The 13,741-nt window shown below is 28.3% G+C and overlaps 1 protein-coding gene across 1 annotated transcript; it reads right to left on the reverse strand.

The window, feature by feature from the left end:
* Window positions 1–3,936: 3,936 nt before the first annotated feature.
* On the reverse strand, window positions 3,937–5,636 carry LOC120074206 (putative membrane-associated kinase regulator 4). The gene has a single exon (XM_039027257.2). It carries the CDS (start codon window positions 5,513–5,515, stop codon window positions 4,340–4,342), a length of 1,176 nt encoding a protein of 391 aa, XP_038883185.2. The 5' UTR covers window positions 5,516–5,636; the 3' UTR covers window positions 3,937–4,339.
* Window positions 5,637–13,741: the final 8,105 nt, after the last annotated feature.

The raw sequence follows: 13,741 nt of genomic DNA on the forward strand, positions 1-13,741 counted from the left end.
GTTGTGAAATTGAGGAGCACAATGAATATGGAGAAAATATAATATAATAATATAATAATAATAAAATAAGTAAATAAATAAAATAAAATAACTAAAATTATGAAAATTTAATAATATGAAAAAATAGTGGAAATTTGAAGTGGATTTCTCACCAATGTGTGTGATTTTAAGATCCATCAAATGCCACTATTTATAGGCAAAGTGACAAGTAGTATGTGGTCTGGACACCAAGTATGAATAACTACAAGGCACATCGACAGCATAAGATTGACACATGACTTTTAAGACAGTAAGCAATGGATATCTATTTATTTTTATAATATTTATAATATTTTTTTTAGTTTTCAATACTGATCTTGATTTTTTAAAATATTGGTAGAAAGTGAATAAAAACAGAGAAACTTATGGTAAAAGTGGTGTTTGTGAGTTTAGTTTTCAAAAAGAAAAACAAAAAAAGTGAATAGTGTAGTCTTGTTTATGAATACATTGGAATCAAATGTATTTGACAGACAACCTGAATTTCATTTATGAAGATGGTTTCCAAATTTCGTTATCAAAACAGTGCAAATTCTAGAAACATATTTTTATTTTTTTTATTTAATTTTTATTGCATCTAGATTTCTAATTTTAAATTTTAAATGCACAATTATATTAAATAAAGTTAAAAACATTTAGAAATAAAATATATTATGTTATAAACTCAATTTATTTTTTTAAAAAATATAATATATTATAAATTATACAATATTATAAAATTATTTAATTTTTTTTAACATAAATCATATTCGTAAATAAATTAGTAATAGTTTGTTGTCAACTAAATATTAGTAGGTAACTATAACTAGTTTTATGAATTATAAATGTATAGTGTGAAACATATTTTTTAAACAATTGTTTAAATAGAATCTAATTTCTGAATATGCTACCAAACACATATCTGAAAAACGTGAAATGCAACTATATTTTAATTGAATGATTTGTTTTCAAATTCTCTACCAATCGAATCCTAAACAATTTTAAAATATAAATACTATTTTCCTGTGGGAAAGATGATGTTTTGTTTTGTTTTTTAAAGACATCATTGATGTTTTGATTACAAAGAACTGAACAATTGATAGAAACAATACAAAAGTTAAAGAAGACTGAAAAAGGAATATAAAAATTTATCTTCTATGGACAACCATTCTATTTGTAAGTGATCAATATTGATAGTTATTTAATTCAAGAACCTAAAATAATAACTTAAACAACTAAAAATAACAATTTAACTAAATTTAAAAATAAAATAAAAACTTCAAAATAGGATTAAATTAATAAAAAAAAATTGGTACTTATTTAAACATCAATTATAAAAATGGTAGATAATCCAAACAAATCATTTGTCCTTCACATTCAAGAGAAAAGGAAACATTAAAGCAACCATATATTAATTACTAAATATTTATAATTAAAAATATTAATGTCATAGTCTCAATATGAGTTGTCAAAATATTAATAAATCGCACATAAATATCTAACAACGAAACTAATGAGCAAAGTTTAAAAATCTAAAAATTGTTCTATTTTTAACGACAGAGATTTAAATCTCCACACATTCACTTTAATTATAACATAACCTAATTTTTGTATTTTTTTTTTTTATTATCATAACACATTGAAGATCTATACCATGTGAGAGTAGTACAAGTATGGAAATAATCATAAACCAATGTTCAACTTTTTTTTTTTCATCTTTCCCTTTTTATTAAAGAGTAAGAATAAATATATTTTTAAAATTTTTTTAAAGTTGAGATTCATCAACTTTATTATGCAATTGGGATCTTCCATGGTTGATTATATGAGTGTCAAGCTGTATAAAGCTGCCTCAGAGTTTCAGATAACCATTTGGAATCTATGAAAAAACTCAGAGATAAAAAGTACTTGTGGTTTTTTTTAAAACTTTTATTTATTTATTTATTTTATTTTTACTCAGTTCACAATGATATATACAATGTTTACTTTTGTATTCTTTTTAGCTGTCATTGGGTGGAGAGGAGAAAGAGTACTTCTCTAAAACTATGATAATGATACCAAAAAAAAAAAAAAAATTAAAAAAAAATGTGTTTATATACTTTAAATTTGGTTCAATTTTAGTTCTATGTACTTTCAATTGTTTAATTTTAGTTCATGTACTTTTAATAAATCTTAAGTTTAGTTTCTCAAAGTTAATATTTAATGAAATTGATTAAAAAATAATTATAATTTTCATGCAAGAAAATACAATACGTGAGTATATTTTCAAAATTTATAGTAAGAATAATTAATAAATAACAACTATAAACTAACAATGAAGACTACATTCTAAATTTATTGAAAGTATGGAGATTAAAATTGGATAATTAAAAATAGAAGGATTAAAATAGAAAGAACTTCAAAATATAGAGATCAACATAATATTTTTTTTTTTAAAAAAATAGGGCAATTATCAATTTATATCATTGAACTTTGGAGTTGTATCAATTTAAACTTTAAACTAATAATTGTATCAATTAAACTTTGAATTGGGAGTTGTATCAATTTAAACCCTGAACTATGCTATATGTATCAATTTAAATCCCAAACTAATAATTGTATAAACCTTGAACTTTTCTAAGTGTATCAGTTTAAACCCTGTACTTTCATAAATATATCAATTTAAACCCTGAACTTTCATAAATGTGATACACTTATGAAAGTTCATATTTAAATTGATGCAACTATTAGTTTAGGGTTTAAATGAATACAATCTCCAAACTTTAAAGTTTAAGTTGATATAGTAATAAGTTTATGGTTTAAAATAATACAACCGTAAAAAAGATATAAATTAATATATTTTTTTTTAGAAAAAAAAAAAACTATGATGATGGAAAATAGGAAAAGTGAAGGAAGGCAAAATTTAGAGAGCTTTTTTGGTATTGGGGAAGTACTTTGGAGAAGAGGGAGAGGGTGTCCTTTACATTTGGGTAAGGCTGTCCTTTGAGATCCCATTTTGTCCATTCAACTTTGTCAAAATCAACCTTTCAATATAATGCCTTCCTCTCTTGTCATTTTGATGACTACAAAAAATTATCCCTCCTTTTTAGTTTTAAGAAAACTTGGGTAGAGTCTTCATTACCTATGTTTATTTTATTAATCTTTCTTGTTTTTATTTAATAAATGATCAAGGTGGTCCTCTCGAACTTCTGACATCAAAAGAAATATATAGGATTTTAATTGTTCTTAGCTATATTCATGTTGGCGTAAATTTGTAAGTTTTGAAGTACCTAAAACAAAATTTCTTAGATCCTAGTTGTTATTATACGCCCAATCATAAGTTTTTTTTTTTTTTTTATTTTTTTAAGTTAATTTGAATAAGTTAACTAATTTAAATAAATTTAGATTTTTTCTTTTTTTAAGTTCATTTGAATAAGTTAACTAATTTACATAAATTTAGATTTTGAGATCCATCGCTTTACATAGGTAAAACATAGACTATACATTTTAAACATTTCAATCCTAGCGTGTAGGTCGGAAGTCTTAAAGTGATATTTAGAATCAACTTTGTAGTTTGGACCAAAATTAAGAGAGGTCACTTCTCTTGTAACCAAATTTTATTTCACTTCAATACATATCGATAAAATAATTTACCTAATCAATTTTTTTACATCAATTGCCCCTTCAGTTTACATGAATGTTTAACACATGCTATTCAATTTTTGCTCAATTACAAGATAGTGTTCCAACCTTACATAGTTAATCATTCAAAACTTGTTGAAACTTCTATGCTAGTTCAATTTGATTTCAAACTCACTAGTGATATGGTATAAAATGATTTTAATTTCTTGCAAAAAAAAAAAAACATTTTGCAACAGTATCAAATCATAAGTAGTGTGTTTTTCAAAGAAAACTATATATATAATAGATGTTTTAAGACAGTAATTAATAATCTAACAATCATTCATTGAGGAAGAAATGTTTGGAAATAAATCAGCTGAATCTAACAGCTTACAGCATTCACCCAAAAAGGAAAAAAAAATATTAATCAAACCAAGAGCTGTTTGATTGAGGACTCAAACAACTATACAATTTTATACAGAAAGAAAGAACAGAAGAAGAAGAAGAAAATGGCATATTGAATGATTTTGAACAGCCTAGTTACGATAATATAATTTTAAATCAATCTTCTTCTTCTTCTTCTTCTTCATCATCATCCTAAAGCTGAATCTCCATTGTTGAGCTTCTTTAACTTTCTCAGCTACTTCAAATCCACAATCAAACTCAGAAGACCCTCCATTAAAAAAAGAAAGAAAGAAAAAAACAGGATATCCATATTGAAGCATCATCAAATCCTGCAAAGTTGTGAACTTTTCTGATCCCCACAAGGCAAAACCTTAGAACAAGTTTGTGGTTGAGTTTCACTTTCATTTTTCTTCGAATTATCAATCAGCTTTTGGGATTGTTTACAGTGAGCAATCGCCCCTTCAATGGAGTTCTCTCTCTCCGAATTGGAACTGATGCTTCTCTTAAATGATTGCAGATCACAGAACCCATTTGAACTAAAAGAAAATGATGAAGACAAAGATGAAGAACCTGAAGAAGAAGTTGAAGAACAAGATGAACAAGAAGAAGAAGATTTGTTGTTGTTGCTGTTATTATTAGTTGAAGAGGATGAAGTTCTCTGGATTGCCCCTGAAAATGACCTTCTGTGATTGTTAATATTCAAAATTCCACCATAAAATTCCTCAGCTTTTTCTTTCTCTAAAGCATTATTTGGAATCTGCCATTTGTTGTAATCAATTCTACCAAAAGGGGCTTTTTTGGAAACTTTAATGAACTTTCCTGAACTTCTCTCGCTCTCAAAAATGCTCTGTGATTCTTCATTGAAAACAGAGTTAACAGAGGATTTGTTGTTAGTAGAAGTAGAGCAAGCAGATTTCCCAAATAATGCTTTGAAATAAGCTTGTGAAGATTGCTTCAATTGCTTCACTTTCTTTGACCATGATTTTGTTCTTGGTGGGTCTCTACCAACAACAAAATCCTTAATAATTTCCCCTCTAAATCCCAATAAATAATCATCTGGGTTCAGCTCACAACTCGCTCTGCACGACTCACTGGGTGAGACATTGCACGACTCGTGAGGTGGAGCTTTAATGGTGATGAAAGGCATCTCGAAATTTTCTGAAAAAGATTCGGTTTTTCTTGATGGGTCTTGGGATTTGGGGCTATGGAGAAGCTTTTGGACCATTTGCAAACGAGGAGGGAGGTGGAGGGGGAGTAATTTTCCTTTGTAGAACAGATCGTCGGCCGGCGAAGTTATCGCTTCTGTTTCGTCGGAAAATGATGTCATTTGGAATTGGAACTCGAAATCTCTCGCCGCTGACGCCGCCGGCGGGGACGGTGGCGTGGGGGATCTAATGGAATAGCAGAATGAGTTGGAAGATGGGGAAGAGGTGAGTTCCATGTCAATGTAGTCTTCTTCTGCAGGTAGTGCGGCGAATGGAGCTTCGGCGGTGGCCATGGCGGTGCGTCGCCGGAGAGATGGGCGGAGGAGAGAAAGGGAGAGAGAGAGAGGGGCAAGGCAGAAGTGTGAGATAGTTGGTTTTTATTAGTAAATTCAAATTTTCTTTCCGAGTGTTGCAGTGCTAATGAGAAAATGATAAAATAATATCTTGATTAAATTATAGATTTGAAAGGTGTAGTTTGAGTTAAATTTCAATTTGTTATTTATGTGTTTTTTAAAGGTCAAATTGCAAAAATTACCGAAAATATGATTGTAATTATATTATCTAATTTTCAATTATAAAAATCAAGTCATCAAACTTATAGAAATGTTAAAATTTGACTTTCAAACTTACATAATTGTAAAAATTGTAACAATAATTTAAGATTGAGGATTCGGTTTTTATCATTTTTAGGCCCAATTTCTATAACTTTTATAAGTTTGAGGGTCTAATTTAACATTTATAGAAATTTGAGGGTTCAATTTTTGCGGCTGAAAGTTTGAGAGTGTGTAATTGCAACTATCACCATACTTTAGAGGCAGTTTTGCCATTTATCATTTTTAAAATTTTGATTAGGCTTTTGTGGGTTAAATTATCTCTATCAATGTTAATCTGTATCTATTTGAATAATTGTGTTAATCAACTATATTAAGATTTAAGTTGCCATTAATATATATGAGATGTTGATGGGTGAATTTTGGATTGACAAAATAAAGCCAGAAATCAAGATAAAATGAAATGAGATAAGAAAAGATTTGATATAGCTTACTTGGGATTAGAAAAAACCGATATCTTAATCCTAAGATGTTTAAGAAACACTATTTTAAATCTATTATAATTACACCATTATTATGGTTCCACATGAGATAACTTAAATTTCTTACTTCTTCTTTATTCTACAATCACTACAAGAAAAAGAGGCTCTCCCGATGCCTAAAATAATTGTCGGGAGATATATCGTTGGGAGAGAGGATCTAAAACTCCCAACGCCATATATAAGTCATCGGGAGATAGGTCCAAACTCCCAACAAATAGACAACAGGCGTCGAGAGTTCGAGAGATGGAAGCTGACCAAACTCCCAACGATTTAAGTAATTTGTTGGGAGTTTTGTAGGAACTCCCGACAACTCACGATAGCCATCAGGAGATGAGTTTTAAAACCCCAAATCGAATAAGGCATATCCAGATCTACCTTCTTCATCTTTAACCCTAGCAGACCAAAGAACAATGCCACGATTTGTTTGTCCGTCTTTCATCTTTCGTCGTTCGTCCATTTGTCCATCTTCCAGCGGTAAGTCGATCATTCGTCTGTCGTTAAGTCGTTCGTTCATCCGTTTGTTCGTCATCTGGTAAGCCTTTCTCCATTTTTTTAATTAGACCTTAAATGCTTGATTTATTTACCAACTTCACTGTTTAGAAGAATGTTAGTTAAGGTAGTGACTTCTGATTGCTCTATTTTTCATTTTATTGAGCCCTAATGTAAGATTAAAATGTCTTGATTTTATGAAAATATATGTGAAAACATTCATGGGAATGAATTGATATTTGTACAAGAATGATTTTGTTAGATTGGATTTATAATTCTTCCATTTCTGAAAATATCAGTGGAAACATTAATATGTGGATGAACAACACATAGTATCACTTTAATAATTGGGTCTTTTTGTGATTATGATCATAGTTTGATTTTGTTAGATTGGATTTGTAGTTTGGGGTCCCTTTTTTATGGGTTTTTTTTTTTTAAAAATGTTATTGTATATTCTTTTATTCTATTCAGTGAAAACCTCAATTTCGTTTTATGAGTATATGTAAGCCTCTAAAAATTAACCACCATTCATTATGTACAGAACACAGGTCATAATTTGTTTTGGATTACAAGTCGAGTAAAAAAAGGTTTATTTTTAAGGATGACTAAAGAATGAATCAAACTTAGAAATATGTTGTCGGTCGAGTATAGAGAAGGAGTATCTCAATTTTTAGATGTGGCTAAGTTTCATGTTAATAATTCTAGACGAACAATATGCCCATACAAGAATTATATGAATTCAATGTAGGAGTCATTAAAGGTTGTGGAGCGACATTTATTAACATATGGAATATCCCCCTCATATTATGAATGGGTATACCACGAAAAGTCAGTCAACTTATCTAGAAGTTTTGAAAGACATACAACTTATTCAATACATAATGATGAAGAAACTAACATAGAGTATAATGTTGTTGAAGAAAATGAAATGTTGAATCTTATAAACAATCTACAAGTTCCAATTGAAAATGAAGACACAAATGAAGAAGGGATCGAGAAGGAAATGTCCTCTAATGGTCAAGAAAGAGATACCACAAACTTATTTGAGGATTTAATGGCTAAAGCACGTAATGAACTATACCCTGGTTATTTGCAATTTTCATTCTTGAACATTTTAGTGAAGTTGATACATTTCAAAGTTTTAAACAGCTAGAGTAACAAATTGTTTGACATGTTGTTAGAATTGTTAAAAGCAGCGTTTCTAGCTGGCACCACTACGTACTTCCTTTTATGAAGCTAAGCGAAAATTGCATGAATTAGGAAATTTGTATGTTTATGGTTGTTTATGAAATTTGAATGTTGTGTGGGGTGGGTTGAGATTGGTTATACTTGTTTTGGAGTTCAATTTGGAATTGTTTGTTTGTTTGTGGAAGTTTATGAATTTTGAATGTTGTGTGCGATGGGGAGATTAATTATACTTGTTTTTGGAGTTTAACTTGAAGTTTTTTGTTTGTTTGTGGAAGTTTATGAATTTTGAATATTCGTGGAAGTTTTATGAATTTATGAATTTTTTGTTTCTTTTAGAGTTCAACTTGTGTGTTTGTGGAGGTTTCAGGTTGAAAATATATAGTCGTGGAAGTGTGTTCATTTTCTTTGTTTTGTAGTGTTTGATTGTGAAAGTTTATGAATTTTGAATGTTGTTTGGGATGGGTTGAGATTAGTTATTCTTTTTTAGTTTAACTTGTGGTCTTTGTGTGTTTGTGGAGATTTCAGGTTAAGAACATGTAGTCTTGGAATTATGTTGATTTTCTTTGTTTTGTAAGATTGTTACTCTTTATTTTGTAGGATTGTAGGATTTTCTTTGTTTTGTAGAATTTGTAGGATTTACTTTATGGCTTTTGTTTGTTTTGTAGGATGTTTAGAGATGATGTTAGAAATATTATTGGAGATGATGTGTTGGGGATCATGTGTTGGAGACGTTGAGAATTCTTTCTTCTATGTATTTGTGAAGACATATTTCTTTTGTAGACCATTTTGCCAATTTTTCTCTCTTTTGTATAATAAAGAATACTATCGACTTTCTTAGTTTGTTTTGTTTGTTATGTGAATATTTTTAAGTTGCTTAATAATGTTTTATATTTTAGGTTATTCAAATCAAATTAAAATTAAATAAAATTAAAAATTAAAAAAATGACTATCTCCCGACGAAAAACGTCGAAATTTTTTTTATCTCCCAACGACTGGTAAGCCATCAAGAGTTCAAATTCAGATTTTGAATTTCTAAAATTGAACTCTTGACGATGTCTATACATGTGTCGGGAGTACCAAACTCTCGATGTCTGTACAAACTCTCGACGGTGTGTGTTGCCACGCCGGGAGTTGTACTCCCGATGGATATATCCCAACCAAACTCTCGACGACTAGTTTGTCATCAAGAGTGGATTTCTCAATGTGTTTTTTTTACCATTTCCCGGTGATTTGAATCGTCAGAAAAGGGATGTTTTCTTATAGTAAATTATGATTTCTAACTTTAACATCGGAACTTTTTTTCTTTGTTTTACAGGTCATCTCTTTCCTAAATTATAAATTTACCGTTGTTATCAAATGAATGTTAAAAACCATCAACTGAAAGATTAGATGTTGTTTAATTAAAAACAAAAATTATATTACAGTTCAAGTTGATTTTTTTTTTAAATAAATAAATAAATAAGAGGTGAATTTTTCAGGTGAAAAAAAAGCTGAAGTCATTTTTTAAATAACATTCTTCAATCAACATCCATCTTTCTCATCACCTTTTTCGTTCTTATTGGTATAACTTTTCTTCATCAGGTATGATTTAGGCGTATCAATATTTTTTGTTCTCTTATAAAATTATTGATAAATTTGTAGAATTTTTTTTCTTTATAAGTTTGAGAAATTACTAGCTATATTGAAAAAATACGTATAAATTTTTAAAATAATAAGGACTCATTTGATAATCTTTTCGCTTTTAAAAATCAAGCTTATAAGCATGTCACAGATTAGGAGACAAGCTTCCATTTATTGTGACAGTGTAAGTTGTTAAAGAATATTTGATGGGTAGGGGTAGATGGTCTTCATTGGACTACTGGGACTGCTTGCAAAGAGATAACAGTAAAGAGGATTTGAGTAAAAATATGATGCTAATGAATGGCATTTGGAGTTACCGTAACATTATCCTCCTGGTCTGAGTCTTTTGATAGAAGGTTGCCGACTCAAAGTTCGTCTATGGTTGTTGGAAGGCACCAGAGAAGGGGTTTTGGAAGCTTAACGTTGATGCCACTCGGTTGGAGAGCTCCCAGCGTAGTGGAATTGGTTGGGTTATTCGAGATTGGAATGAATTGATGCCTAATTAGTGGTGATTTTAGGTCGGTAAAAGTCTTAGAAGCTAAGTCGTTGTCGAGGGCCTATTGAAGACAAGAGAGATGTGGAATAGCCAAAATCCCCTATTCATAGTTGAGTCTGACTCATTGGACGAAGTCATCAATTTCTTGAATTGTAAAGTCTCTAATTTGTTTGAGGTTTGTTTATCTATTTATTTGTGGAAGAGGCTTTGTTTCTTCCTAAGTTTGCAAATGTTTCTTCTTTTTGTAAAATCCCTAGAGAGGAATATAAAATTGTCCATAATCTAATAGCTTTGACTTCCTCTCCAAGGTCTTGAAAAGAGATATTTCCTTCAGTGTTATTTTCCTCACCCTCGAGAGAGCTAAGACCTTGGTTGTTAGTTTTGGGTTTGATATATTATTTACTTTCTATCTATGTATTAACTAACTAAGCTATATTTTAATAACTAAAGGAAATAGTTATTATTATTATTATTATTATTTTGAAATTTAGGTAAGAATTCAAATATTTATTTAAGAAAAGTGAACATCATAATAAATAAAAACCTTGAAAAACTAAAAATTAAGAACGAGGTATAAATTATCTCAATTTAATCTCAAAAGTTTCAAAATAATTTTGGAGTCAATTTATCATAAATAGAAATAACAAATTAAAAAAAGAGATGACAATTCACATGTAAACTAACTTAGTTAATATACTAGACAATAATGATTATCAAGGTTTTTTTTCTTTCTAAAGTTTAATTTAAAGTACAATCATTTAAGTCCAATATTTTTGAAAATGTTTAAATAATTGTCCCTCTAATAAATCATTTACAAGAAAATATGAATTGATATATGGATGTAGCTTAGCTCACATCACCTTTTTCAAATTTGTCATGCAATTTTATTTTCTTTCAAACAATTGATGACAATTTGACTTGAATAACCATTTAAAACTTCAAGAAATATATTGAACCCTAAAAAGATACTTTTTACATGGAATTATCATTTTAGGTTGGTCTAGAAGGTTTTTCTTTTTTTCTTTTTTTCTTTTTTTTCAAGAAAGGGGTAATACATCATAAATATATAAAGTTAAATTTGAAAAAAAAAACATTTATTTTTTATTTTTTATTTTTTGCAATTTAAGTGAAAATGTAAGGTTTTCTTTTATGCACACACATATATACATATACATGCATTGAATAATACTTCCAATGACTAAAATGTTGGTGAAAAAGACAAGGAACTTTTTCTTTTATTTATTATTGGCAGCAATTCAGCCATGTGTATAAAGCTCATGCTAACAACAGAAGCCCAATTGGGATTTTTTTTTTTTAAAAAAAAAACAATAATAATAAATTTTAAATGCTAGGTTTAATAGATTCTCTTTCTTTTTCTTTTTCTTTTTCCTTTTTTTTTTTTGTAAATTAATATAAATTCTCATTTGAGTGCATAGTTGCCCATTGATGAAATGCCAAATGTTTAAAACATGGCCTTTCTAAGTTCCAAAAGATGCTTAAAAGGTTAAATGAATATTGTTTTATTTATTTATAATTTATATGATTTTGTTGTTAGGTTATTCAAATTCTGCCCAATTGAGTTTAGTTCCACATTTAACTTAACATATATTTCTTTTCTAAAATTTTAATCTTTAATCTTTATAATTATTGAACCCAACAAAACAGAAGAGATAGATCGTTCTAATTAGTATTTGATATTTGATTTCTTTAAAAAAAATTAAATTATTTAAAAATGATGAATGTAGATATCAAAAATAAATATTTGATTGCTTGAGTTTATTATTTTTTTTTTATGCCACTATAAGAAAAGTGCATATTTGAATCTCCAACCTCAAAAGAAAGTGTATGCGTCAATTTCCATTGAGTTAAGCTAATTTTGACAATTTATTTGGATTAAGATTCTATAATATCCTATCGACCATCGTTATTATACTACACCACCGTAAAAGTAAAAAAGATATTTAATTTAGGACATACTTAACAGGAGTACATTTTAATATTTTTATGATATTTTCAAACATTTGGAGAAGAGATATTCTAGTAGATTAAGATCTTTGATGGGTATCTCTCAACTTAAAATTACTATTTTTTTTCCCTCCAACAACAAAATTTCTCGAAAAATAATTAATTATTTATTGCCTGCTTCCTTCCCATATCTGAATATCAGAAATATATATAAATATAGAAAGTATATTAAAAAAATATATATGAGATTTGAATAATGTTTACATAGGCCTTATCAAATCCAAGGGCATATGGGCCTCCTCGTTTTGACCTAGTCAACATGTCGGAAGATCAAATCTTCCTTTGCTTTTTAATTAGTTAATTAATTAAAATTTAAATACTAATTTTGGCTTTTTGTTATTTTAGTCATTGTAATTTTAAATGTTCTTTTTGTTCTCTATACTTTTAACATTGATTTATTTTGATCTTTATACTTTCAAAATATTCATTTTAGTCCTTATACTTTCGGTTTTTGTTCATTTTGATACTTGAACTTTAAAAAATAACTATTTTAATTAAGAGTCCAAAATGGTCACTTTTTGAAAATATATAGACCAAAATGAATCAAAATTAAAAATACATTGACTAAAATGAATATTTTAAAAGTATAAATACCAAAATAAACAAACATTAAAAATATAAAGACTAAAATAGTATATAAACCATTCATAAAAGTTTAATATTAAATGGAGAGACAGAGAGGGTGAACTTCAAAACTCTTTACAGTTCTCTCTCATCCACTTTGCAAATTTCAATACAATTTGCTTCAAAATTGGTTAGTTTTTGGTTGTTGGAAAGTTTTATTAGTTAACCAATTTTATTGTTTTTTCTTTCATCATTATCAATTAGTCACTCAAGATATTAGAATTTCAAGTTGATAGATATATCGATAAAATTTAAATATCAACAAACTCTATCTTCAAATAAATTTGTTTTCAACCTTATTTTAATAGAATCGAAGTATCATTTAATACAAAATATGAAAACTTTTCATTCATTCTCTTAATTTAAAGGATCGGTCGAACCAATAACAAAATATGATGTTACAAAAATTAGTTCCATAGTTTCAACTTTTTAAATTTGCAAAAGGAGAATGTTCTAAAGGAAATCGACACAGATGGAGAGCAACCAAGTACACATATTTATATATTTGAAAATGAATGTTGATTGATGACTGACAACTTATTAAAAATGAATGTGATTTATGTGTGATAGCGTTACTGATGTACTTCAAATTTTAATATTTTTGTTTATTGATGCCTATAGTCTACTCATATATTCAATATTGGAGAAATTTTTGTCAACATAAGCAAGACACAATTAAAAGTTGAGAAATATCCCGTCGACGAAAATCAAAAGTTGAGCAAAGTCTTAACAAGAGTAAAACCTCAGAGAATATCGAGTCAATGGAAACAAAAAGTTTAATACATCAATTGATATATGATAGTTTACTGACGTACTTCAAAAATTAGTATTATTGCTAAGTGATGTATTGTTGATCGATATATGATAGCTTGTTGATTTCTTCAAAAGTTTAATATATTGTTCGTTGATGCGTGATAATATGTTAATGTAGGGAAAAATTGGAATAGGAGTAAAACCTTATAGTATATCATCATAATGGAAATC

The sequence above is a fragment of the Benincasa hispida genome, chromosome 3 (genome assembly GCF_027475165.1).
Source record: "Benincasa hispida cultivar pf3 chromosome 3, pf3_genome.v1.1, whole genome shotgun sequence".
Taxonomy (NCBI): domain Eukaryota; kingdom Viridiplantae; phylum Streptophyta; class Magnoliopsida; order Cucurbitales; family Cucurbitaceae; genus Benincasa; species Benincasa hispida.

Bases quoted from the DNA above. Each gene is read 5' to 3' on its own strand.
- LOC120074206 (XM_039027257.2), bottom strand. From the start codon at position 5,515: ATGGCCACCGCCGAAGCTCCATTCGCCGCACTACCTGCAGAAGAAGAC.